Source organism: Epinephelus moara, chromosome 14 (assembly GCF_006386435.1).
Source record: "Epinephelus moara isolate mb chromosome 14, YSFRI_EMoa_1.0, whole genome shotgun sequence".
Lineage (NCBI taxonomy): Eukaryota > Metazoa > Chordata > Actinopteri > Perciformes > Serranidae > Epinephelus > Epinephelus moara.
The window spans coordinates 1,933,329-1,958,073 of NC_065519.1; the positions used below are offsets into that span (position 1 = coordinate 1,933,329).

Sequence of the window (24,745 nt, forward strand, 5' to 3'; positions counted from 1 at the left end):
GGGTACACCGTTACAAGTGCTGAGCCAGTTAGAGAGGTTTATTTAGAGGTTTATTTACCCTTCAATTACCCTTCTGAGAGGTAATTGACAAACCAGCCCACCACTTGGTCAGATATACTAATACTAGTCAACCTCTGTGTCAAAATAAGATGGTCAACCATGTCAAAAGCTTTGGACAGGTCAATAAAAAGAGCTGCACAGCCCTGCTTACACTAAATAAGTGTCCTCAGTTTCCAAACACTTAAAGAACAGGCGAAGTCACACAGTGACATGTTTCAGAATGAGTACAAATCATTGCATTCTGTAGTTATTTATATTTTACACAGCCTCCCAACTGGTTTTGAATTCAGCGTGCACATGTAACCTCAGCACACCACATCTGTGAGCAGCAGAGGAGCTGTCGGAGGGAGACATCGGCTGGTAACAGTATCAAAGAGAGAAGTTTAATAAACAGTATAGGAGCTGATCTGGCCCCCCGCCTGCTCTCTCCTGGTGTCTCTGCTCCGGCTGATTACGGCTGAAGGAGCAGAATTTGTGTAAAAACCCCAGAGAGCCGTTTCTGATGTGATCAGCCGGGAATCAGAGCTGCCCCCTCCTCTGCACTCTCCACAGCCCAACGTAATCCCATTGAGGGGAAGAAAGAACCAGTCAGAGGCCTGGGAAAACCTGGAGAGTCCTGGAGAGGGGAGGGCGGGGGTCACCGGGCTCATCGTCCCAATTAGCACAGGGCACCTTAACGGCTGGAGACGATGCAGCGCTGGCTGGGCTTCTTAAGACTCTCTGCAGGGTCTGACGTGAAGCTCCGCATGAAAGGAAACTGTTACATCTTCATCCTGAGGACAAAGTCGGCTCTGATACTACGTCACTTAAGAAACACTGATATGATTTGTGTTCAACGTACAAATGTAAAGTATTCATGGTTTGCAGAAACGTACAATGCCACATTTGTTTCTGACGACTGGGCTGCAACGAAAAACCCAAAGATGCTCAGTTTACTTTTAAACTTGAAAAAAGAAAGCAACAAATCCTCAGATCTCAGAAGCTGGAACCAGAAAATGTTTCTCATTTTACTTGGAAAATAGCTAAATAGTTTCAGCCTGGTACTAATGTGCATGTTTCCAGCTTACAAACATACTTTTTGAGCTCTAATGTGTTGTGTGTCTTTTTGTCATCACTCCTCTGTGACCTGTTTTATATTAGATTGCACCTACTGTTATGTTATTTTAGTCTTTTGTATGGTGCACTCTTTGTTTCTGCACTCCTACAACTTTTAATTGCAAATACAAACCGTACTAATGAACCTTCATTAATATAGGCCTATATTTTATCTCCAAGTGCACGTCACNTTTATTTTGACAAGGCGCAGCTCCTGATAGAGTTTCACTTTTTATCTGCAACCAAGCAGCCAGCGAAATCTTGCCAACTAATGACCTCTCTGGTCGGTAGGGTTTGGTCGACTGTTAGGGGGCCGCCCTGGTACTTACACACAGTCAGTGTATTACCTACAGTAGATGTCAGTCAGCATGCTCTCAACTTGGAGAAGCAAACTGGAATGTGACACAGAAGCTAAGCACTGTACTGTGTGGACGATGGTCAGGTATTAGACGTATTTTAGCCACCTTAAAAACAGTCACACTTAAAAAAAGTTTATATCAGTTTACGTGCAAACTATATTTAGAGTATTTTCACTGCTTTGTCTTTATGTCAGATTTGGATCAGTACCTCTACATCCCCACTTAAAACATCTGAACTGTCCCTTTAATCTGTCTACGTGACTCAGCTGTAACTTTAACTGCTAACGAACCAAACCTCTCACCAGCTTTAAGAGTCTGTATGTCACGTGACTGAGCCGCGGTCCTCAGCGTCAGATTGTGATGCAGCTGTGTGAAGGTGTGAAAGTTCTCATGGAGAGCAATAACCTGCAGCTCCAATAGGAGAGAGCACTTCATTTCACCATCACGCGTTTTAGGGCAGGCGATTGTAAAGAAGAAGAAAATCCTCCTTTGCATTTTATTTGGACACCGAGGCCCCTCTACTCCATCTAATAGTCATTAGCTTTCATTACCAGCGTTTGAAGTACAAGCTGCCCTTTGTCCCCTCCTGAAAGGGACGCACAATGGCTCCTGACACGGGCACTGACCAGAGAGCTCTCCTCAGCCCTGTGTGGGAGGACTGATTGTGTTTCTGTCAGGAAATAGCAGTTCCTATTCACATCAGCAGACACACACAGAGCGCTGGGGAGAAAGTTAAAGACCAAACAGAAGGAAGGAACCTGGAGTCTGCGGCTTTTTAAACAATGCGTAATTTATCCACCGTGCGTCTTTTACGCACACCAGCGCCCACGAGTAAAATGATAAACAAAAACATGTTGGATTGTATCTCTATAATATTCCTGCAGGACGAGAGTCTGTTGCAGTTCACACTCTTATCTTCTTTATTGATGACTTGATTTCCTAATAAATCGCTGCTAAATTAATTTTAGACTCTAATTTGCTGTCTTGGAGCTCGTTTGTTGTATTTTAATGTTTTATTTAATAAAGCATTACACACATTTTGCTATACCGCTCATATGGGAAACTGTGTGTGTAATGTGGCTATAAAATATGTGTGAAACACGTTTTAGGGACTGTTCTTTACTTGTCAGAGGAGGAAGCGGCTGCACTAACTTTTTTACCCTCCCTGAAGCTCCACATATTTCCCCTTGACCCTCCCTGAGTGACCGGAGGAAAACACATGACCCTCCCTCCACCATAAATGACTTATTAGATTTTAAAACTTACCCTTTGATGTTTGAAAGTTAAAAGTTGAAGATGAAATAATGGAGTTGGAAAAAGTCTCAGTTTTTATCTCTTGTGTGCAAACTGTTTATTTTTGGCTAAATTTTAAAAGAGCTGTCAAATAAATTTTGATGACATATCACTGTTATAACATCAGATTTAGTTTTTTTTTCTGAGGGCAGCCTTTGCTTCACATGATGTGTTCAAGGACTGTTGGAAATTTGAAAATCTAACAATACTTGCTGTTTTTACAGTTTCTGGTCGTGAAGAATTGAGAAATTTTTGTGATTTTTAAAAAAAAAGAAAACATACTGTACCCTCCAAACCCACCGACACTTTTTCTTTTAAACTCGGTGATAAAATAAATACAAAATATAACTATTTAAGCCTCTGGAAACAACCCTCCTACAGGCGGCCGCAGGAGGGTTGTTGTTTTCATAATCCTGTTGAAAATTGATTTAACTAAAAAATTATGAGAGCTGAAGCATTCAGTCTTTTTGCAATAGAAAGTTAAGACTTCCAGCTTTCACACCATCACATTGTCCACGTGTGATGACGTCATCACGTTATGCTACAAGCGGTCAAAAGATGGTGAAAATGCACAGTGGCGCCAGCAGGGAGGCAGGTCGATAGGAGTGTCTGTTATTTTCTTTTTTAATTTATGACACAATTTCAATACTTTCATCAATTATTATTGTTTAATGAGTTAGATAACCATTTAGCTTTTAGGTTGTACAGATTTTAGGGATATGAAATACTAAAAAAAATACCAACGTAGTTACTGGGGAAATATTTCTAAAGAATCAGACCATTAAAACAGCTTTTCATTCTGCTCATAAAAATGAACATATCTCAAAAAATAAAAAACGTACATAGTTCAAATAACTTAGAGTGTTCAGAAATACTTTAAAATATTTTCTGCATTTAGAAATCTTTTGGATCAAAATGTTTTGTTTTTATTTCATAAAATCGGATTTAAAAAAACATGTTTTTTGTATTTTTTTTATGTCATAAAATAAAGTCTTTAATAAATCATTATAAATTTTTGACTTACATAACATTTAAGCTTCGGTTGAACAGATTTTAGGGATATGAGGCATTTGAAGATACTCAGAGAAATGACGTCACAACACACAAAAATATCAGTGTAGTCACCTTTGTTATTCTCACTGAGTCGAAAGAGATAAAGTGATTTTGATGAAATATCAATTTTAAACTCAGATTTGGTCCAAGGACGACTGGAAATGTGAAAATCCAGCCATAATTTCTGTTTTTACAGTTTCTGGCTGATAAATTGTTTAATTTGGGTGATTTTAAATTAAAAAATGTCAAGTCATGTTTTCTTTCAAAATACAACCACTGAAAGTTGCATGACCCTCACCTAAGCTAAAATGAAAATATAAGTCCCTCCCCAGTGTTTAAGAAATGATTTGACCCACCTCCCCCTTTAACCCCCCTCATAAGTAACGAACAGTCCCTTAGTTCACTCACTGTAACTAAACGGTTAAAATCGACACTTGGACATGACCCAGCAGATACAGCTCCATAACTACACATTAAACCTCCTCCTGATTGTTTCCTCCAGGCCGTGTTAAGAGGAGTGTTTGTTTATGCAGAGGAGGGGAGCCGGCGGAGGGGCGGGGCCAAGTACAGGTGGCTAAACGACCGCACTTCTCGTGCAGGTGACACAAACTCAGAGACGTGCGACTTTTCCCATCTCGTTATAACGGGGTGAAAATTTCCAACTCTCTAAGTGGCACAGATTAACTGAACACACAAAGCTAATGCGAAACAAAATGGCCAATTAGGTTATTAATGAAGGAGGGAGGTGAGAGGACCCCCCCCCCCCCCAACACCCGAGCCTCGACTCAAGGGTTGATCCACATCATCAGGAAGGAGGAGAGTTAAAGTAACACGTTAATAAAGACACAGTTTAGGACTAGTGTCCCTCTGACAGCTGATAGTTCATCACATAGCTTGTAAAAAAATCATCTATCAGCCATATATCAAATTAAAACCGTCTATTAGATGAATCAGATTACAAGAAAGGCTGCTGTAGCATTATCAGATAAAGATTATAAAACCTGCCAAAATATAAACAGGTTGAGATATTTTTCTTTTTTTACCAGTTAACACTTTTTTTTTTTTTTTTAATTTAGCCTACTGGTTTATTTGACGAGGACAAATGCATGAGACACTGCTTCATAGGTAAAATACAAAGCAGATGCATACAGGTTTGTAGCCATGGCTAATTTACACCCTCTGTCCCTGGTTCAGCTTTTAGAATTAAAACAGGAAGTGTAAGATCACTGAGCATGGAGTCATTCAATACAATAAAACAACACAACATCTACAGTAAAATACAACCAAAGACTGAGTGAAAGCATGAGGTGTGTGTGTATATGTGCACATGTCCACACATGTACGTGCGTGTATTGTGCTCAACACCTGTGCACATGTGTTTATATGTGTGATCAAAGATTGCAGCCTGCACAGTCAGTGTTCACAGGCTTGCTTCAGTTTCAGCCATGTGTTTACATGTGTGTTAAAAACCTGGAGTTCAGTCAGTTTTTAAATTCCAGATGGTAATGTATTCCACAGCTGTGAACCTCTGACTGGAAAATGGCTGACCAAAGTTGTTCTGCTTTCTGCTGCTCTACAGTTTCCACCACGTTGTTAGTTTACCAGCTGACAGAGTATTTCTGGTGTTTAAGTTGTTCACACACTTAGAAATTAGTGTGATAATGAAAAATGTACAAACCTTAATATACTGTATTTATAGTATATTATATAGATAGAATAAGGCAGTGGTGCCATGAGGCAGGTTTCTGATCCTTTACTTCCGTTACTTAAACTAATGTTATTGTATCTGTTGTCATTACTGTCTGTGTTGCATCTCTCTCTCTGTCTCTCTTTCAAGTGTCAAGGTGACATCATGTGATGTGTATGTAGAAGTGAGGAAGAGCTGAAGAAGAAGACGAAGAAGAAGATGATATACTTTACTAATCCCTGAGGGGAAATTAAATGTTTCCCCCTCTTTAGTCATACACACTCTGGCCTGAAATACACACACATTCACAAACTGGCACCTCTCCAGCTACCAGTCCACATTTCATACTTGGTCCATACAGGGACCTAAACCGTTTACCCTCCGGTTCCCAACACAGGTCCCTACAGACTGAGCCACTGCCGCCCCAGTAAACAAGAGTTAAGACTGAAGAAGACAGATACATTTGTGACTGTGGAGTGAACGACAGCAGAGTTCCTGAAGTCACTGGAGGATATAAAAGGAAATGAGAATCACATTTTGTCTGAATGTCAGAGGCTTAATGAATTACAGAGAGATGTTTTATTATTTAAACTGCCGGTCTGTGTTTAAATTAATTTGGTTATTAAAGCCAGACAGGTGATAATCCTCACTCTCCTGCTCTTAAACAACTGGAACCAAACAACGACCCCTCTGAGGTCACAGACTCTGTTGACCTCTGCAGCAAATCTGTCATCCTACAAACACGCTCTGACTCCCTCCGACCACTGGATGGCAGCATTGCTCCTAGATTAGGTTTGTTCCCTTCAGAGGAACAATGACAGAGCAACACTGTGAAAGGCACACACACACACACACACACACACACCTTTATATCCAGTAGGTTACTGCAGAGGTCTGTTTGTAGGCGTTCAGCTGATTCAAGATGCTGCTGCTCAGGGTCGTGACAACAACCAGGAAATATGACCACATGACTGCAGCTCTACAGTCCTCACACTGGTCACCTGTCACTCTGAGAACTGATCTCAAAATCACTCTGTGGCTCAGCGCCCAAATATATCTCTGACATGCTTGTAACATATGAACCTTCTCGGACCCTGTGGACATCTGTGGACATCTGTGGACATCTGTGGACATCTGAGTTCGGCCTACTGACCGTCCCAAAAGTCAGAATAGAACATGGTGAAGCACTGGCATAAGGAAATAACGACGGGCCCTAGTGCACGCTATCATGCACATATCATCTCGTCTCTACGCCACTGCATCAGACAGATTATAGAGCAAATGACATTATTCACTACAAAACATTTTCTCCCAAATATCTGACTGCAGAGCTCAAATGCTGGAAATGAAGTTCATGTGTTTGTGTCACTTTTTAAAAACATTTCTGTGAAGTTTAAGTTTCAGTCACTACAATGGCTCTTTGAGTCTTTCAGAAATTATTTTAAAGTTGTTTTACATGTTTATAAATCTATAATTTAATGTTCCAGTGAGGTCACTGAGGTCCTCATGTTCACATAAAAGTCCTGCTGAGAGCGCTTTCTGTTTTTATGTCCCTAAAGTGTGACGTTCACTGCCTCTAGATATTATAGTGGTATATATTTTTAAATATTTTTTATTTCTAAGTTTAAATCACTGGTTTCTAACTTATTTTATCCCTTCTGTTTAAATGTTTTCTATTTTATCATACACTTTCTTTTTATTCTGCAGAATTTTGATAATCTGTTTTCTTTGGTTAATTTTTTAAAATATTTTATTGTCTGTATTGTAAACTTTATATTCAGCTGTTTGTGTTCTCCTTTAAATTGTGTCAGTGTCACTCCAGTTCTGCCATGTGAAGCACTTTGAGCTGCATGTTAGTATGAAAGGTGATCTACAAATAAAGTGGAGTTGAGATGTTATAATGAGCGTTACTGTGTGTTTACTACACCATGAGATGAGACACGTTTCTGAATATTATTATGGACATTAGTTAAGTAATAAAACTTAAAAAAATACAGACTTAAAACAGACATTAAGTTCAGTCTGTTTAACTCACTCATACTGTTCCTTCTCTGAGGCGAGTGTCTGCAAAAATCAGATTCGTCTCAGTCATTAATCGTCACTGTTTCAGCCACTAGAGGGCAGCACTGTGTCATGTGTCTCCACAGCTCTCCTCCTATTGGTCCCTTATTTCCCCCAAACACAAACTGTGGACACATAAAGCTGCAGCTTGCCTCGGGCCTCGGAAGCATCTCTGCAGAGTGAAGCTTCTTTATGTGACATTTTTTGGACAATTGTAAAAACTTAATGATGTTTGTCAGATAGATTTTTTTATAATAATTGTTGGTTTGTTGAGTTCAGGTCAAAGTCATCTGAAACACTTCATATTATGTTTCTGATTTCTGACCCAGGACTCCTTTGACTGGATCATCCTGGTGAAATAAAACTAATTTAATTTATATAATTTACAGCTTCATGCCTTTGGGGAAATCAGTGTGTGTGTTAAAATTAAAGTGTTTCACATGCCTGTGATCAGCTGCACCAGGAAATCTGTGCTGCTTCACCAACATCTACACATGTTTTCATTTTGCTTTTTAAATGATTTTAAAATGATATATTTTGCTTGATATTCACAGGGCACTTTAATGTCGTCATGTCCGTGTTGAATGTTTTGTTCTTCACTGCACTGATTCAGGAGTGATGACGTGTGGTTCACTGTTTGCTGCTGTTTGTAAAGAATGAAAATAAAATTTACTTGAAGTTTACTTGTTGGGTAAAAACAATATGTTTTGCTATTGTTTCCCACAACAACAGTGTGTGGGGGTTAAATGTCTCTCTGTGGCTTCCTCCTATAATAACACTGTGTATTGAAAAAATGCAACAGTTTGGATGAATTAACAAAAGTAAATTTAAATGTTTTACACTTGTCGGTCACAGAAGCAGAAGTATCATCTGCTGTCTTAATGATCTGTTTTCATGTTTACTCCACTGAGCAGTGAGTGACAGCTTTACGGTAGAAATCTTAACTGAAGGCATTAGGGACTGTTCCTTACCTATCAGAGGGGTGGCTGTGGTGTAATCTATTTTGTGTCCCTCCCTGAGGCTCCAAATGTTTCTCCTTGACCCTCCCTGAGTGTCTGGAGGAAAACACACAACCCTCCCTGAGTGTCTGGAGGAAAACACACAACCCTCCCTCCACCATAAATGTGTTATTAGATTTTAAAACTTACCCTCTGATGTTTGAAAGTTAAAAGTTGAAGATGAAATCCTGGAGTTGGAAAAGCCTCAGTTTCTGTCTCTTGTCATGCAAACAGTTTATTTACATTACATTTCCTGTCTGTGATAAATGGTGTAATTCTGGCTGGTTTGGCAGACGTGTTTTCTTTGAATATCGTTGGTAAAATAAATGCAAAATACAACTATTTACATTTTTAGGCCCCTCCCCTAAAGTGGGATTTTTACTTTTATGTCTAACTGACACTGTACCTACAGCGTATGCTCTGCGTAGATGTGTAGCCTACACCATATAGCCTGACTGCACCTCCCCAGAGATATAACTCCACGTCACAGTGACGCAGACCTCCTGTCTGTCTCTGTAAGCTGAAACCATTTCCCTCAGTGGAAACAAAGCTTTTCTTTACTTTCATTTCACAGATAAGAAACAATAAATTGTGAAGACAATAAAGCCTCCACACACTGTGTGTGATTTATCCTGGCTGAAATATGAGAAAAGGGAAAGGTTCGCTGGCAGCTAGGCTAATTTATACAATGTAAGATGCCATAGGCTTGTGCTAATAACGTTAGCATGTTGTATTCGCTTGGAAAACATGTTTAGTATAAGACAGTTGTTTTGTCAGTGAACCTTGTGAGTTGTAATGGAGCTGAACTTTGTAACATTACCTTTGTTAAATGTTGCTGTTGTTCCTGGTTTTATATTAATAGAGGAAAACTCTGCTAGCTGCTAGGCTAATTTATACAATGTAAAATGCCATAGGCTTGTGCTAATAACGTTAGCATGTTGTATTTGTGGCGAAAATGTGTCCAGATAAAGACAAGTGTTTGTCTGTGAATGCTGCGAGTTATAGTGAAGCTGATTTGTGTACTTAATGTGCGTTTTAAATCAACTAAACTTCACAGAAACTCTGCTGCCGACTAGTGTTTTGGAGGTGTAACTGCAGAGTGACATATAGATGCTCACATGGGGTGTAGGCCAGGTGCGCAGCTGCCTTGAGCTGAAACAACTATAAATCCGCCTGAAGCCAAAATAAAAACATGAGTCTCTCCCTGGTTCTTAAGAAATTATTTGACTTGCCTCCCTCTTCCTGCTCCCACCCTCACAAGTAACGAACAGTCCCTTATGACACCCAGTGTGACACACAGGATATTAAAGTAAGATTAAAGACTTAAATCCCCTCTGACTGTCACACCTGGAATAAAAACATCTCAGAAATACTAAACTACATTTTCTCACAGTAAACCTAAATGAAGGTATTTCCACAGCAGACTAACACTCCGCTCAGTTTCCTGGTTTAAAATCACTCCTGTCTCAGAGACTGTGCTCCGGAGCCTCGGGCTGAAATCCGCAGCAGGAACAAAGGTGGACTGCTCCGCTTTGTTTTTCTTAATGCGCAGAGATTTGGACATCTATTAACCAGCAGAGATCAGGGTCAGTGCGTAAAGACCCGCAGGGCTTCATCATTAAACCAACCCGGCCCCAAACTTCCTGCTGCTGCTGCTGCTGCTGCTGCTGCACTCTGGGTAAAAACCCAACTGTTTAAATAAAACATCCTGCAATATACACATATGTGACCTGACACAGGTCGAGCAGACGCTGTATTCAAATATTATGGGAGCTGTTTTTATTATAGCCTGATTTACTGTCTTCTTATAGCCTCAATAATTATAGTCACAAATGATTTAATGTCGAATTATAAGAAAACATGATTATTTTAAACAGAACAAACAGATCACATCTAAAGTTTTGTATTAAAACATCTTGCAACAGTTATTTTTGGCATTTATTTAAATTCAGCTCGACACAAACAAGACTTTTTAATAAGATTTAAATTATTTAGGCCTGTGATTTTCAACACTTTGAGTCATACATGTGAGGGGAAATATTTCCTGTGAAAATCTGTCCAGAACGTTCAGATAAATAAATTCAGATGTTTAAATTTTCCCAGAAACATATTCAATAGATACGCAGAATCTGTTGGAGCTTTTCGGTCACCGAGTCCTTCTCAGACCCTGCTGCCGTCTTTAGGAGCCTTTAGCTCTAAACACCTAATCAACAACTTGTTTTACCTCATAATTTCCATCGGTAATGATTTTCTAATGCAGCCTGTGAGCGTATTAACAGGATAATTATTAACTTGGTTAGAAGCTGCGCGCCGAGGGATGAGGAGGAAGCCGGAGAGCTCCAAACACAATCAGAGGCTGAGTCCTCCTGCTGGACTCCTACTGCTCGATTGTTCCCACAGAGGAGACAAACTGAGACACGCTTTCTGAGAAACAGCTAAAAACAGAGGAGTGGTTTAAACCCTAAAACTCCTTATTATTTTTATTTAATTGATGCATTTGAAATGTTTTTCTTTGTGCGTCCTTCACACAACAAAAATCATACATGTTTCAATTACGCAAAGAAAAGGAAAAATGAAAGCGTATTTTTCGGATATATTCGACCTTTTTAGTCACTTTCTTTATTTGGAATAGAGAGCTTATTGCGCACACTAAAAATGAATGTTAATAGGCCTGTAGAAATATTAATAAAGGCCACAAACTGTGTTTTTTGATGAGAGGAAATTGTGGATGAAATGAGATAATATTTCAATTTAATCTGATTTCACAGGAGAAAAGGAGCCGCTAAGCATCGCTGCTTTCAGCCTTCATCAATATAAATTACATGCAGATTATAGCTGTGAAATATCGGCTGAGATGTTGGAGAACAACCGGAAGGAAACTTATAATAGTTGACCTTTTCCTGTTTTATCACAGACAGCTAAAGGCCACGTTCAGCACAGTTTAAAATGGAAACGTTAAAGCCGCTAACAATCACCATCCTGCGCGTCACCGCTCAACTTTCCTATAAAGTTAAATTTTCTGGACATGACTCCATGTTTTGGACACTTCCGGAGAATTCCTGGGTTAAATGAAGCCGCACTGAAACAAGTGGAGCCGCTCCTCCTCCTCCTCCTCCTCCTCCTCCTCCACAGGCAGGAGAAAGCCAGGCATTAGGTCTGAACAGGACACAATGAGCTTTAATTGGAGCACACATGTTTTCTCAGCGTGTGTGTGTAACTAAGCTGCCTGTGCCGCTCCTGTGGGATCCATCAAGCAGGTACTTGAGGAGACCTATTGGCAGGTGCTCTGGTCCAATCAGCGCCCTCCGTGCGCAGCGTCAAGCCGCACTGAAGCTCGGAGGCGCGTTTAGTTGGTGCGCACTTGTGCACAGAAACCTGCGAGCGCGCGCAGACTTCATGGATCAGGGCAATTTGCAGCACTGTTGAGTTTTGTAGCAGCAGCAGCATCTCGAGCTCAGAGCAGCCCTCCATCTCTCCGGTCATGGTGCATCTCTGAGAGGTAGCTCAGAGGAAGGACACACTCACATCTTCATTCTGCTGTTGGTTGGTGTGTCTCACACACACGAGGTGCTCGATGATGTTTTCGTCTGCAGGAAAGCGCTGCTTCACCATCGAGTCTCTGGTGGCCAAGGAGAACCCTCTGATCGCCGAGGACCCGATCCGCCCCACGGCTCTGACCTACTCCAACCCGACCACAGACGCGTTAATGAACAGTTACCAGGCTCCGCCGGCCCGCTCCCTGTACCAGAGCCCGGACCTGGTGTTCCCAGAGACGGTGAACCACCCGTCCCTCACCGTGGCTCCTCACCAGCTCGGAGGATCCCACCTACAGCATCCGCACTTCTTCGGGACGCAACACCGGGACCCGCTCAACTTCTACCCCTGGGTGCTCCGGAACAGGTTCTTCGGACACAGATTTCAAGGTAAAATATAAAGACTCAGAATATCATGTGACTCAAACACCATGCACAACCTGTGTGGATTAGTTATGTTTCAATATTCAGGCCATGAAGTAAACATCAGGATTTTACGCACAGAAAAAAAAACTCATTAAAACAGATTCAGGTGCGAATATGACAAAATTAAAAAGGTGTTTGCATGAGACCAAATTAACTATTTCATACACGCTCTAATCTCCTACTTTAAGAGGTTTCCATATTTGAATGAGACACCCTCACACGGCTGTGAGCACTGAACATATTCCAGGCCCGCCGTCATGCAGCTCTCAGACTTCCAGTCTCGCCCTGCAGCGTCTCTCTCGCTCTCTCTCTGAGCCGCAGTCAGCAGATAAGCTCCCATGTAGATTTTTCTCCACACATGAAAACTCGCCCCAGGTGAGGCTCATTTCATCCTCACACAACAGCCCGGCTGTGGAGACACAAGTGATAAAATCCGGGATAATAATTAAATATAATCGGAGCAGCCTGCAGACATTTATTCACCACACAGACCTCAGCGCCATTACGCACCAAAATATAATTTATTATTGTGACTACTATTTAATTGAAACCTTGATTTAAGCAGGCGGTCCCACTGAGACTGAACATGTCTTGTTAAATGCAACAAACACAACTTATAATACAAACATCCACAATAAAACAACAACTATTCAAACACAGCGGCCTCTCAAGACAAACACGTCTCTGTCACCACCTTCTTTATGACGCGCTGAAATCCATCAGTGGATATATGCGGATATGATTTTAGATGTTTTGGAGATTGTTTCATGCTCATGGTGCAGAGGAGGAAAATGCAGCTTTCCCCAAATCTTTTAAAACCCGGGCTTCATTAAAAAGCAACCAGCTGGAGACTACCTGACACTCAGAGGGTGCAGAGGTGTTTGCACAGTTATTTCTTTATAGATAAATTACATACCAGTGAGCGAGTGGTCAGTGGCGTCCGGCCCAGCATGTAGATGCATCTCCCCGGTGTGTTATTGCAGGTATATGAGATTTTATTTTATTGATTTTAATTGCAAACCTAAAGTTCTGGACAAATTGTATTTTGCAGTTAAGACAGAGTCATGTAAATCCATTGTCCCCCGCAGCTCTGTGTGTTAGCGCGTAAATCCTCGTCACTAAAACACAGTCTGGATCGACACTAACAGTCTAATTGTAGCGGCTCATTCTGCAGAGTCCAAACAGGCCGCAGCTCACAGAGCCACTCAGGCTCAGGACACAAAGCGCTGCATTTTAAAACAGATAATTTCCAGGATAAATAACGCTCCAAACAGCACGAGCTGAATATGGAGACTTGTCAGGCTCACACTGGTTCAACATCATCGAATTATTTCCATAAAGTTACAATATAACTGTAATATTTCACAATAAATCACACTACTATCACCTGACAGGCTGCAACTGTGAAATTTAACCTGTTTAAATGAAGTAATTTCACAGCTAAATGACAGTAATATGTGGAGCTTACAGTAACTCTACTGCTGATAAATCACAGTAATCAGCTGTGATAACCTGAAGTTACAGTTACACTCTGATATCAGTGAGGTGATGGGCTTTAACTGAGAGGTTACACACAGGCATAACTCCTGTGAGAGCACAGCCGTCAGTTCATAATAACTTACTGTAAAAACGACAGTAATTTACTGTGAAAGTGACACAGCCAGTAATTTATTGTACATGTGAATCGTCTTGTATCACCTGTATTTCTGTATAAAGTCCATGACGTCAGTTTATTACAATGATCATGTGAAAATGTAAGAAGGTAAAAAAATAAGGTGTGAGAAATGTATTATGGTCTGTTTTCACACTGACAGTTTAATTATTATAGTAATTAATTAATATCTCATAATGAGCTGAGGTTTGATTATTAGGACACAAAAGGACAAAAAGGCTGAAATAATAATAATATAATAATTAGCATATCATTTATATTTAAAACAACAAAAAGAAAAAGCAAATTCGTTTTTCCAAAATGTTTTCTCATGAAATAAAATCTCCTCAGAATATTTTCAGTTTATACTGTCAGTGTCTGACGGGCAGAGGAGGACAAATGTCGATTAATGAACCTGAAATCAATATAAAAATAATAATGACACAAACACGTCATTTAATTCGCTGAATTTTTCTGTAAATTCAGTTTGTAAAATCAGACTGTGTGTGTGTTACAGACGGGTTGTCTCGTCAGTGTGACTCTGCTGCGTTGTTCGGTCCTTTTTAATAATCGGCGACAGTTTCTCTGGTTTTATCTTTAACTCGCATTAAAGCACAGCGACCACCTGAGTCACGAGTCACACCAACACGTGTCCCCCACAAACAGTGTCAGGTAGGAACTTTAGAGACTCATCTGAGGCTGAAACAAATTTAGAATAAATAAATGAAATGATTCAAGTGTTGTCACGATAAATGAATAATTAGCCTGCTGTGTGTAATAAAACACATGAAATAATAATGTGGAATTATTCCTGCTGAAACACTCACCTGTCCACAACATGAATTAATTATAAATAACCCAAAAATATAATGTGTAGAGAAGCTACACTTACATCTCATGTCCGTGTCAGTTTTTACCCGGAGCTCATGTGTTTGGTTCATTTGGAGAAACTATTTAAATAACTTTAAGAGCATTTGGTGAACTTAGTGTCTTTATCTTCATGTGTTTATTATTTATTTAATTTATTATTTTTATTTCTTTGATTTTTTTTAATATTTTTTTTTTCATTTGTTACAAATGATTTGCAAACGTTGTCTTTATCCATGCGCCATGTTCAGATAATTTAAGGTCCTTATTCGCTTTATTAAAATGTGATTCTGCAGCAGGTTTAAAGTGAAACTAAGAGCTGTGTGTGAGGAGCTTCTGGTGGATTTCTTTTTCTTACCAGCAGCGTTTCATTAAAGCTTCTGGTCATTTAAAACAATATTCAACAAAACTAGTTTGAACAGGCTGAACACAGGTCCCACTCTCCACGGACAACATTTCCAAACATTTGCAGGATTTCTTTAAGGACCCAGAACTTAGCGTGGCCGCGTTTTCAAACAAACTTTATTAAATAATATGACGAAAACACTTGATGGTGAATTTAACACTGTCACACATGGACGCATATTAAAGCTACTCGACAGCTAAAGAAAATTATTTTTTGTTTTTGTTTTAATTGCTTATGTTTTATTTTTTTTAATCATTTTAACATGTTCAATAAAAATGAACTAAGACATTGCTGTTATGTTACATCAGGTGGAGGGTTATTATCTACACGAGATTGTTTTAGGAATTTCATCACACACACATTCAAATAAATTCCATGAGTTTTCCGACATCTGTTGTGTCTCTGACTGTGCAATGATTGTTCCAGGCCTGGGAAATACGACTGTGATATTCCATGACTTTTCCAGGTTTTCCACGACAGTGTGAACTCTGTTAATATTTATTTTCTGGCAAAAATGTCATTATAATTATTAACAAATAATAATAATGAATTATGTTCGATTAATTAGATTATTTCTAACTGGCACAATAATAATAATAATAATGATTAAATATTAATATTTTTATGACCGTGATAATACAAAGAGCAGCCTCCCTGTAATGTAACACTGTAGTAACTTCAGGCCTTGCTTGAACACACAGCTTGAACGCCTCACCGTCAGTCAGGCCGCTCTGCGCAGGTAAACTCTCAGGTGAGGTGTTGTGGTGATGACGGTACCTGTGACGTCCCGGCCTGTTGTGTGTCTGTGTCAGCAGGAAATGACGTGTCGCAGGACAGCCTGCTGCTCCACGGGCCCTTCGCCAGGAAACCCAAACGCATCCGGACAGCCTTCTCTCCGTCCCAGCTGCTCCGCCTGGAGAGAGCCTTCGAGAAGAACCACTACGTGGTGGGAGCCGAGAGGAAGCAGCTGGCCAATAGCCTGAGCCTGTCTGAAACACAGGTGAGGTGACGTCAGCACCGTGGATGAATGCACCTGAGAGACACACTGCACTGTTTATCAAGAGACCTATCAAAATAAAAGTATCTGATATTTACTGGACTGAGGGATCTTAATAGGCTATATATATATACATATATACATATATATATATATATATATATATATATATGTATATATATTTCAAAAAAATAACAATAGGCCTAAAATAATTCATTCATGCATAAAAAAATAAATAAATAATAAAATAAAAAATAAAAAATAAAAAATAAAACTAATCTGATATTACTGATCAGAAACAGAAGCTTCGGCTCCTCTGTGTCATTAAAGCAGCGGATGAAGGAGGAGCTCATTTTAAATGTTTTATTTACTGCTGGATAGTTTCATCTATAATTATACATCATCATTTATTAGTTGATTATATGATGTTTTATTAATGTAAGTTTCCAAAGTAATTAAGGGACTGATCGTTATTTATGAGGGGCAGGGGGCGGTGCAAAAAGAGAGAGGCATGTCAAATAATTTTTTAAGCACTGAGGAGGGACTTATGTTTTTTTATTGTGGCTTATAGGAGGGGCAGACAGATTTAAATGATTTTATTTTGTATTTATTTTACCTCAGATTTTTAGAGAAAACATGGGTTTGAGTTTGGACGGCACGTTTTCTTTAAAGATCACCAGAAGTACATCATTTATCAGCCAGAAACTGTGAAAAAGAAATTATTCTTGGATTTTCAAATTTCCATTTGGCCTATAGGAGGGACACACACACACACACACACACACACACACACACACACACACACACACACACACACACACACACACACACACACACACACACACACATTTAAATGGCTGTATTTTTATTCTACAGACAAATCTTATAAAACATTCCTTCCAAAGGCATGCTGTCATTAAAAATCATCACAATGACATCATTTATCTGCCAGAAACGGTCAAAACAGAATTATCATTATATTGTCAAATTTCTGACGGCCCTTGAACTCATCATGTGCAACAACCAGTCTGAGCTAAAAACAGTGATTTATTTCATCAAAATCAATTTATTCTATGTCTCATATAACATTTGGCCAAAAATAAACTGTTTGCATGTCTACCCCCCTGATGAGTTAAGAACAGTCCCTAAAGTGCACAAATAAATGTAGTGGAGTAAAAAGAACAATGTCTCCCTCTGAGGTGTCGAGGAGTGGAAGAATAAAGTCGCATAAAATGGAAATACTGAAGTACAAGTATCTCAAAATTTTCTAAATTTTAAGTAAAATAACATAAAATAAAATAAAATTAAATAAATTAAATCAAATAAATATATGAAAATAAAAGAAACAGTTTTTAAGGTAAAACATGAGGTCATTTTTACAACTAAAGGATTTAAAGAACAAATTCAAAAAATTTTCCTCCGTCCGTCTCTTCTCTGTTTTGTAGTGAGTAATAAAGACACTTAAAGAAAATGTACAGGAGTTAAAGTGGACAGAGATAAAAAAATAAAAATAAAAAAACAAAACACCAGGTGCTGTCAGGGACTGTTCTTTACTTATCAGGGAGGAGGCTGCGACTTTGTTTTTTAAATTTCACTGAAAACTGAATATTTGTTAAATATTCTAACGGACCAACTCACTCCTCGCACTGTAATGTCTTTAATGATAGTAATAACCATAACTTGAATTTAAAGCAGCAAAATTATAACCTGCATTTTGATTATTTTATTTTACTGTACGTTCAGAGTCGTTACTACAGGGCTCCTCTTAATTATTTATTTAGGTTACAGCAGTTTGAATTATTGGGAATCATCTGAGTGTGTTATGATGCACAAGGTGAGAGATGACTGCAGTGTGATCGACAGAGGAAATTATATATTAACAGTGTGGATTCATCTTACAGTGGCTCTAATGTACACTTTTACTGACCTGTCTTTTTCAATACATTAGGGACTGTTTGTTACTTATGGGGTGGGGTGGGGGGCACACAACTTTAAATGGCTGTATTTTGTATTTGTTTTACAGCCGATTTTTTTCCTGACAAAATCTCCTCCAGAGGGTTTTACCTGACATATTGCACATGTGGATGAAGAGTAATCACACAGCATTAGAGGACACACAGCTCCCCATGTGGACACACTTACAGCTGATTTTTAAAGAAAACATGCCTTTCAAAGACGTGCTATCACGGCCAGAAACTGTATATTTTATATGTTATTGTTGAATTTTCTGAAATTATTTTCTCAAAATCACTTTTTTTTTTTATTTCTACATTTCGTTTAAATTTGGCGAAAAGCAAACTGAACTAATCAGCACGCACCACAGGAGTGAAAAGCCCAAGATTTCATCTTCAACTTTAACTTTAAACTTTCAAATATCAAAGGGTGAGTTTTAAAAATCAAATTAATGGTGAAGGGAGGGTCATGGAATTTCCTCCAGTCACTCAGGGAGGGTCAAGGAAAAATATTTGTAGTTTCGGAGAGGGTCAAATTTGTTTTACAAAAATAAAAAAATAAATCCACAGTCCAGCCTCCCCTCTCCTCTGATGAGTAAAGAACAGTCCCTTAATCTGTGCAGTCCAGTTTGGAGGACATATTCTGGCTTCTGGTTCCTGTCATAGTGCATGCTTCCTCACTGTCCCTGAACACAACAGAGTCATCGTCAGTGTTTTTACTAACACCTGAGCTTTTCTTATTACGACCAGTCAAATGTGTGCTGGGAGAGAGACAGTGTCTCAGGCTCAGGAGGTGTTTAATTCATGCTATAAGATAAAGGACTGTAAATATTATTGATGTTATGTTTAATGAGTCCACATTATCTGGGTGTAAATGAGGTCTAATGGGTGATATAGAGGGAGTGTCCTGAGTCAGCGATACAGATAAATGCTGCTTACAAGTTTTGTGTCAGTCGATCAGAGGCGTGCAATTAAGCACCAAGTGCATTATGCAGATTATAATGCGTGAAGTGAATATTAATTCAGTCTGCTTCCTCAGAGAGCAGTCGTGTTTGCTGGTCATCGTTTTCTCCTGCATCGCCTCCATTTTAGATAAACAAAGAACAAAAATCCACCATCCCTCTCCAGGAACTAACACAGGATATTCTGGCTCTTTAGGAGCATCAGCCAGGGGCGGAGCACCAAACTCTGGGCCCCATGTTTCAGCAGCCTCTGTGGCCCCCTGCCCATCCTCTCTTCATCCACGTCTCTCTGCACCTTCTTCATTTTTTTTGTTTACAAAGTCAGTTTGAGTCTTTAAGCGTTCCTTTCTTTCTTTCTTCGAACCCTGATTTGCCTTTGTTCAACCTGATCTCACTCTGAAGTCGTCCAATAGCAGCGCCTGGTCAGTGACTTCCATGTTAGACATCGACAATAAAAGCCGTCCTTTCACGTCGGCACGATATGTGGCCTGTCGCCGTTATTGTTTAACGGCACCCAGCGAAGTCAGGGGGAAACATGGCAGGACAACAACGAAAGTTAAGGGGGCGAAAAGTCTGATTAGGGCAGGTGGGAGGGGGGGTGGATGGGTCCAACAACCACCAAGTTTCCCCCGAGAGAGGGGTGTTCACTTCCTGTAACATTGTAAAGCCAAACCCTGTTCTTTTTTCCTAAACCCAACCGTGTGTGTGTTGGCTAAACGTAACCATGTGTGTGTGTTGAAGGAAAAAACATCACTTGGTGGTGTTGTAGCGACATAGTGCTTTTATTTTGAAAAAGACTGTATGCAAACTGTACATTTCCTGTGAAAACAGAAGTGTATTTTGAAAACAGACAATGCATGTAACAGGCTGAAGTTGACACGGCGTCCCAGAACGTCAACAACCAACACACCCAGGGTACCTTGGACGCCATATGTGGACGTGGAAAGTCCATGACTGTCCAGGACTGAACCGTTTTGCTCCTTTCAGGGACTGTTCTTTACTTATCAGAGGAGGGCTGTGACCTCATTTTTGTTTTGAAAAAAGTTCTGCATTTAGACAACAACGTTTTGATAACAATCGCCGTGCACACAGATCCACAAAAATAACCAAAAACGTTGCAGTATACATGCCAGGCCAGTAGTTGGCGGTGTGACACTTACGCTTCCTTCTACAGAGCAGCGATGTATAAACAAACAAAATGGCAACCGCATGAACGTTTGTCTGGACGGACGACGAGGTGGAGTTGCTACAGTAAATCTACACTATGATGGGGAAGCGTTGATAAATTCAACAGGGTGAGCAGCACAAGCAGAGCTCAGGAGTCCGCCATTGTTGTTGTGATGGTCGACTTTCTCGCGCATGCCTAGTGACTGGAAGCGTGATGAGCATGTGCGAAAGTCTCCGTTTTCACAGGAACTGCATATTGCAAGTTTACATGACGACGGAGAAGCTGCTGTTTCCAAAAAAATGCACTCTGGAACCCGTTTTCAAAACGTTGCGTTTTCAGGCACCCAAAACGCTGCTGTCGTGTAAACGATCGCCCAAAACGCAACTAAAGTTTACCGTTTTCAGTTGAAATTGTTGTCATATAAACAGGACCTGAAGCTACAAGTATCTCTCCTTGAGTGACTGGTGGAAAATTCATGACCCTCCCTCCTCCATTAATGAGTTGTAAAACTTTTAAAACTTAAAAATAAAAATAAATGAGGCGCACAATAAAGTACCTTTAAGATGGAAGTGTTCATCACAGTTGATGTGTTCAAGGACCGCCCGAACTTTGAAAATCCAACGATAATTTCTGTTTTTACAGTTTCTGTGATGAATGATGTCATTTGCCAAACATGCTTTCACTATTCTTTATAAACAAAGTTACATTTTTGAACTGATTTATTCAGCCAGTTTTAATTTAGTTGTGGCACTAGTTAATTAGAAATAAAGAAAAACCTTTTTATCTTTGAGGGGCCCCTCTCACTGGGGACCAATCAGTCCCCTTCTCCCTCCACTACGACACCCGTGGTTCCAGTGACAGCTGTTTTAAAATGAGCCTGAAGTCATGTACTCACAGAGGTGGACGCTAATATAAATGCTTGTGTTGCTATTTAAAAAATGCATCGCGCTCATGTATATGTTATATATAGGTCCGTCTGCCAAGCTCATATTCCAAGGTCACACCAGCAACACTCGTCAGTCAGGAAGCTGTTTAACACGCTGAGCTTTACCGTGCATTAATGTAACGCTCAGTTAGGAAGGCAAAGACAAGATGACAGGTTTTTATGCTTTTAAAGGAGCATTCTGAGCATTTTGAAAAAGAAGATGACATGAAGCAGAGGGAGGAAAGTAAAAAGTAGAAAGTGAAGACAACCATTAAAGCCTACACTGGTTTCAAGGGGCTGAACAGAATGAAATTTTGGGAGCAAATGAGACTGTTTCATTGTTTTTAAAGAGAAAATGAAACTGTGGCGTGGATGGTAAAAGTGTCTTCATTGGATCGTGCACAGTGTCGCCATCAACAGGCAGATTTTACCTCGTCACAGTCAGAAAATCACAGGCAGACTGAAACAATTAGCTGATCAGTCAACCGACAAAAATGCCAAACCTTTTCTTTGTACAGCTTCTTAGATGCTGTTTGTCTATGAATTACAACATCGTAAACTGAGCATGTTTTTGGTTTTGGACAAATGATCAAAGAGAAAACTCAAAGCGTTTGCAGACGTCACTTTGGATTCTACTTTTTACAGTTTCCTAACACGAGCGTTTCATTGATTGACTGAGAAAATTCTCAGCAGATTAACAGATAATGAAAATCTTCAATCACAGTATTATTAAAATCATGATGGCTCCATGACATGTTGGCACAACACCAGGACCCTAAAACTAAAGTTACACCCTCGTCTGACGCGTCAAAACAACCACCTTGAGAAAGGTCTGTTGTTTGAACTGCATATTGTCTGCATTTAAATCTGCTCAAAGTGGAAACAGACAAGTTTTTTGCTTTAACATCATTATGACGTAAATGTTTATCGCACAGTTTACCAGAGATGAGACAATAACTGCTCCATGTTGTTTAGTTTGTTCCTTATAAGCCTCACTTTCACTCTGCAATGCTTTCTGCCACCGGTTACGATCCTCCAGGAAAGTGACGGCTCAATATATGCGGCACAAAGGAAGTGTGTCAACAACTAAAACAGGAAGAGGATTGTTCTTTTGTTTTGCCCGAGAGCTATCAGTAGCTATTCCCGATTACCAAAGAGCATCAACGTGCAACACATCCTCACTGTGACCTCGTCACATGTCCACGTTTGGTCATGGACTTTCCACGTCCACATATGACGTCCAAGGTACCCTGGGTGTGTTGGTTGTTGACATTCTGGGACGCCGTGTCAACTTCAGCCTGTTACATGCATTGTCTGTTTTCAAAATACACTTCTGTTTTCACAGGACAGAGGGATGTCGTATGCTGTAAAGCCCTGTGAGGCAAATTGTGATTTGTGATATTGGGCTTTATAAATAAAATTGATTGATTGATTGATTGACAGGAAATGTACAGTTTGATACAGTCTCTTTCAAAATAAAAGCACTACATTGCTACAACACCACCAACTGATGTTTTTTTGTTTTTTTTTCAGGAAAAAGTATTTCCTGTTGTAGGGATGAATAACGTTATGTGTATTAAGGGTTATCATGTCCAGCTCATCAGAGACTGGGGAGGGATTAAGAGGAATATTGGATTTCTCTGTGAACAATCCCCTGGAAGATGAAGGCTTGATGTATGGCACAAAGGAAGTGAACCAACCATCGCACAACGTAAACAGGAAGAGAACAGCACTTCCGTTTTCCCTGTTAGCTACCAGTTACCAAAGAGTACCTGTGTAAGTTCTTTCTGCCTGGGAGCAGAGAAGGTGGACATTGGAACGACAGAAGTAATGGCGAAAAGTCGCTGCTCGACTCTGAGGAAACAGAAAGCGATCTGGTTGTCTTTGCGTCAGCGGTGCTGACTTTAACAAATCGCACATCGTCATTATTAACCCTGTTTATTTTTCCGTCCAGGTGAAGGTGTGGTTCCAGAACAGACGGACCAAGTACAAGCGACAGAAGCTGGAGGAGGAGGGACCAGAGAGCCAGCAGAAGAAGAAGGGAAACCACCACATCAACAGATGGCGCATTGCCACCAAGCAGCCCAGCTCCGAGGACATAGACGTGACCTCAGAGGACTAAAACCGCCGTCCAACCTCCGACAAGGCTGCCCCAAAACCCTGCGTCTCCTTGTGACGCACCAGAGGACCAACACTATTTATTATGTAATATTATTAAGTATAATTAGACACATTAGAGGAAGGACTGAACATGTGACCGTCTCTTCATCGAGGTGCTACGCTCAGTGACACTGGAGAAAAAAATATTTAATGACATCCACCCTGAATGTGTCTGGATGAGGAGATCCGTTCATCATTTAATGATCTTTGGTGACGACCAAAGACGAAGAGAAACAACATCAACCTCCATCATAGTCTGTTTTTTGAATATTGTACATAGGCCACGAACAAAGGTTGTTTTTGAAAGAGGATATTTGTTTCATTAAAGCTGTTTTTACCACCTGCTTAGGTCATTAACACCTCGCTGCTCACCCCACCCACTGCGCCACCTGTGCACCCTGTTAATTTCAATTTCTTCTCAAAGACGACAACATGTCGCACACTTCAATCCACCCAGTGACTCGGAGGACGGGCTGGTGACTGGCCAGAAGAACAAAACAGGAAATGTGACAAAGAAGATCTAAATGTGAAGCATTTTATTTTCACTGGTGACTCGACACCCAGTCCAATGCTTTGTTACGCTTCCTCACAGAGACTCTGCACAGAAAGGCGATTCATGACCAGCTGTGCGTGACTCCGGGACAGACAGGAAGCTGCAGAGACCTCTGGTGTTCAGGGCGAGTTAATAAATCACAGCTTTGGCGTGGGGTGACGGATGACGTCTCCATTTGTTGAATGTCTGCAGATTTCATTGAGCGCCGTGTGTCGTATAAAACATATATAAAAACATACTTTTCAAGCAGATCATGTAATTACAGAAAGATGTTTTAGAAATAAAAATAAAAAACTATTTCTCTCATGAGAAATGTGAGATTTTTGTGTAACTCAGGTTGTACATCACGTCAGCCCAGCTGCAGACTTCTATTCCGACCAGGTTTCACTCATTAGTCCGTCCTCTGCGGCTGAAAGTGCACGTGTGAATGAGTGTGAAAAATGCGGCTGCTGTGTTTGATTGGAATGAAAACCTGCAGATGCTCCGGCCACCACGGCACATGAAGTGGATTTTCCATTATCAGTTTTATGCTTTTAACT

The 24,745-nt window shown here is 40.1% G+C and overlaps 2 protein-coding genes across 3 annotated transcripts in view; one reads left to right on the forward strand and one right to left on the reverse strand.

The window, feature by feature from the left end:
• The first annotated feature begins 11,695 nt into the window (after positions 1 to 11,695).
• emx1 (empty spiracles homeobox 1) lies at positions 11,696 to 24,595 on the forward strand. Of its 2 annotated transcripts, none has more exons than XM_050062161.1 (3): positions 11,696 to 12,529; positions 16,302 to 16,489; positions 23,448 to 24,595. In XM_050062161.1, exons 1-3 carry the CDS (start codon positions 12,181 to 12,183, stop codon positions 23,613 to 23,615), a joined length of 705 nt encoding a protein of 234 aa, XP_049918118.1. In that variant the 5' UTR covers positions 11,696 to 12,180; the 3' UTR covers positions 23,616 to 24,595. The 2 variants fall into 2 exon arrangements, with proteins under 2 accessions (XP_049918118.1, XP_049918120.1); XM_050062163.1 differs by having other exon boundaries at positions 11,737 to 12,529; positions 16,305 to 16,489; positions 23,448 to 24,591.
• sfxn5a (sideroflexin 5a) overlaps positions 16,345 to 24,745 on the reverse strand; it is a 44,563-nt gene continuing 36,162 nt past the window's right edge. The window contains exon 15 of the transcript XR_007571040.1: positions 16,345 to 16,478. The gene's annotated coding sequence lies outside the window, so the exon portion shown is untranslated. The remainder of the gene's footprint in view (positions 16,479 to 24,745) is intronic.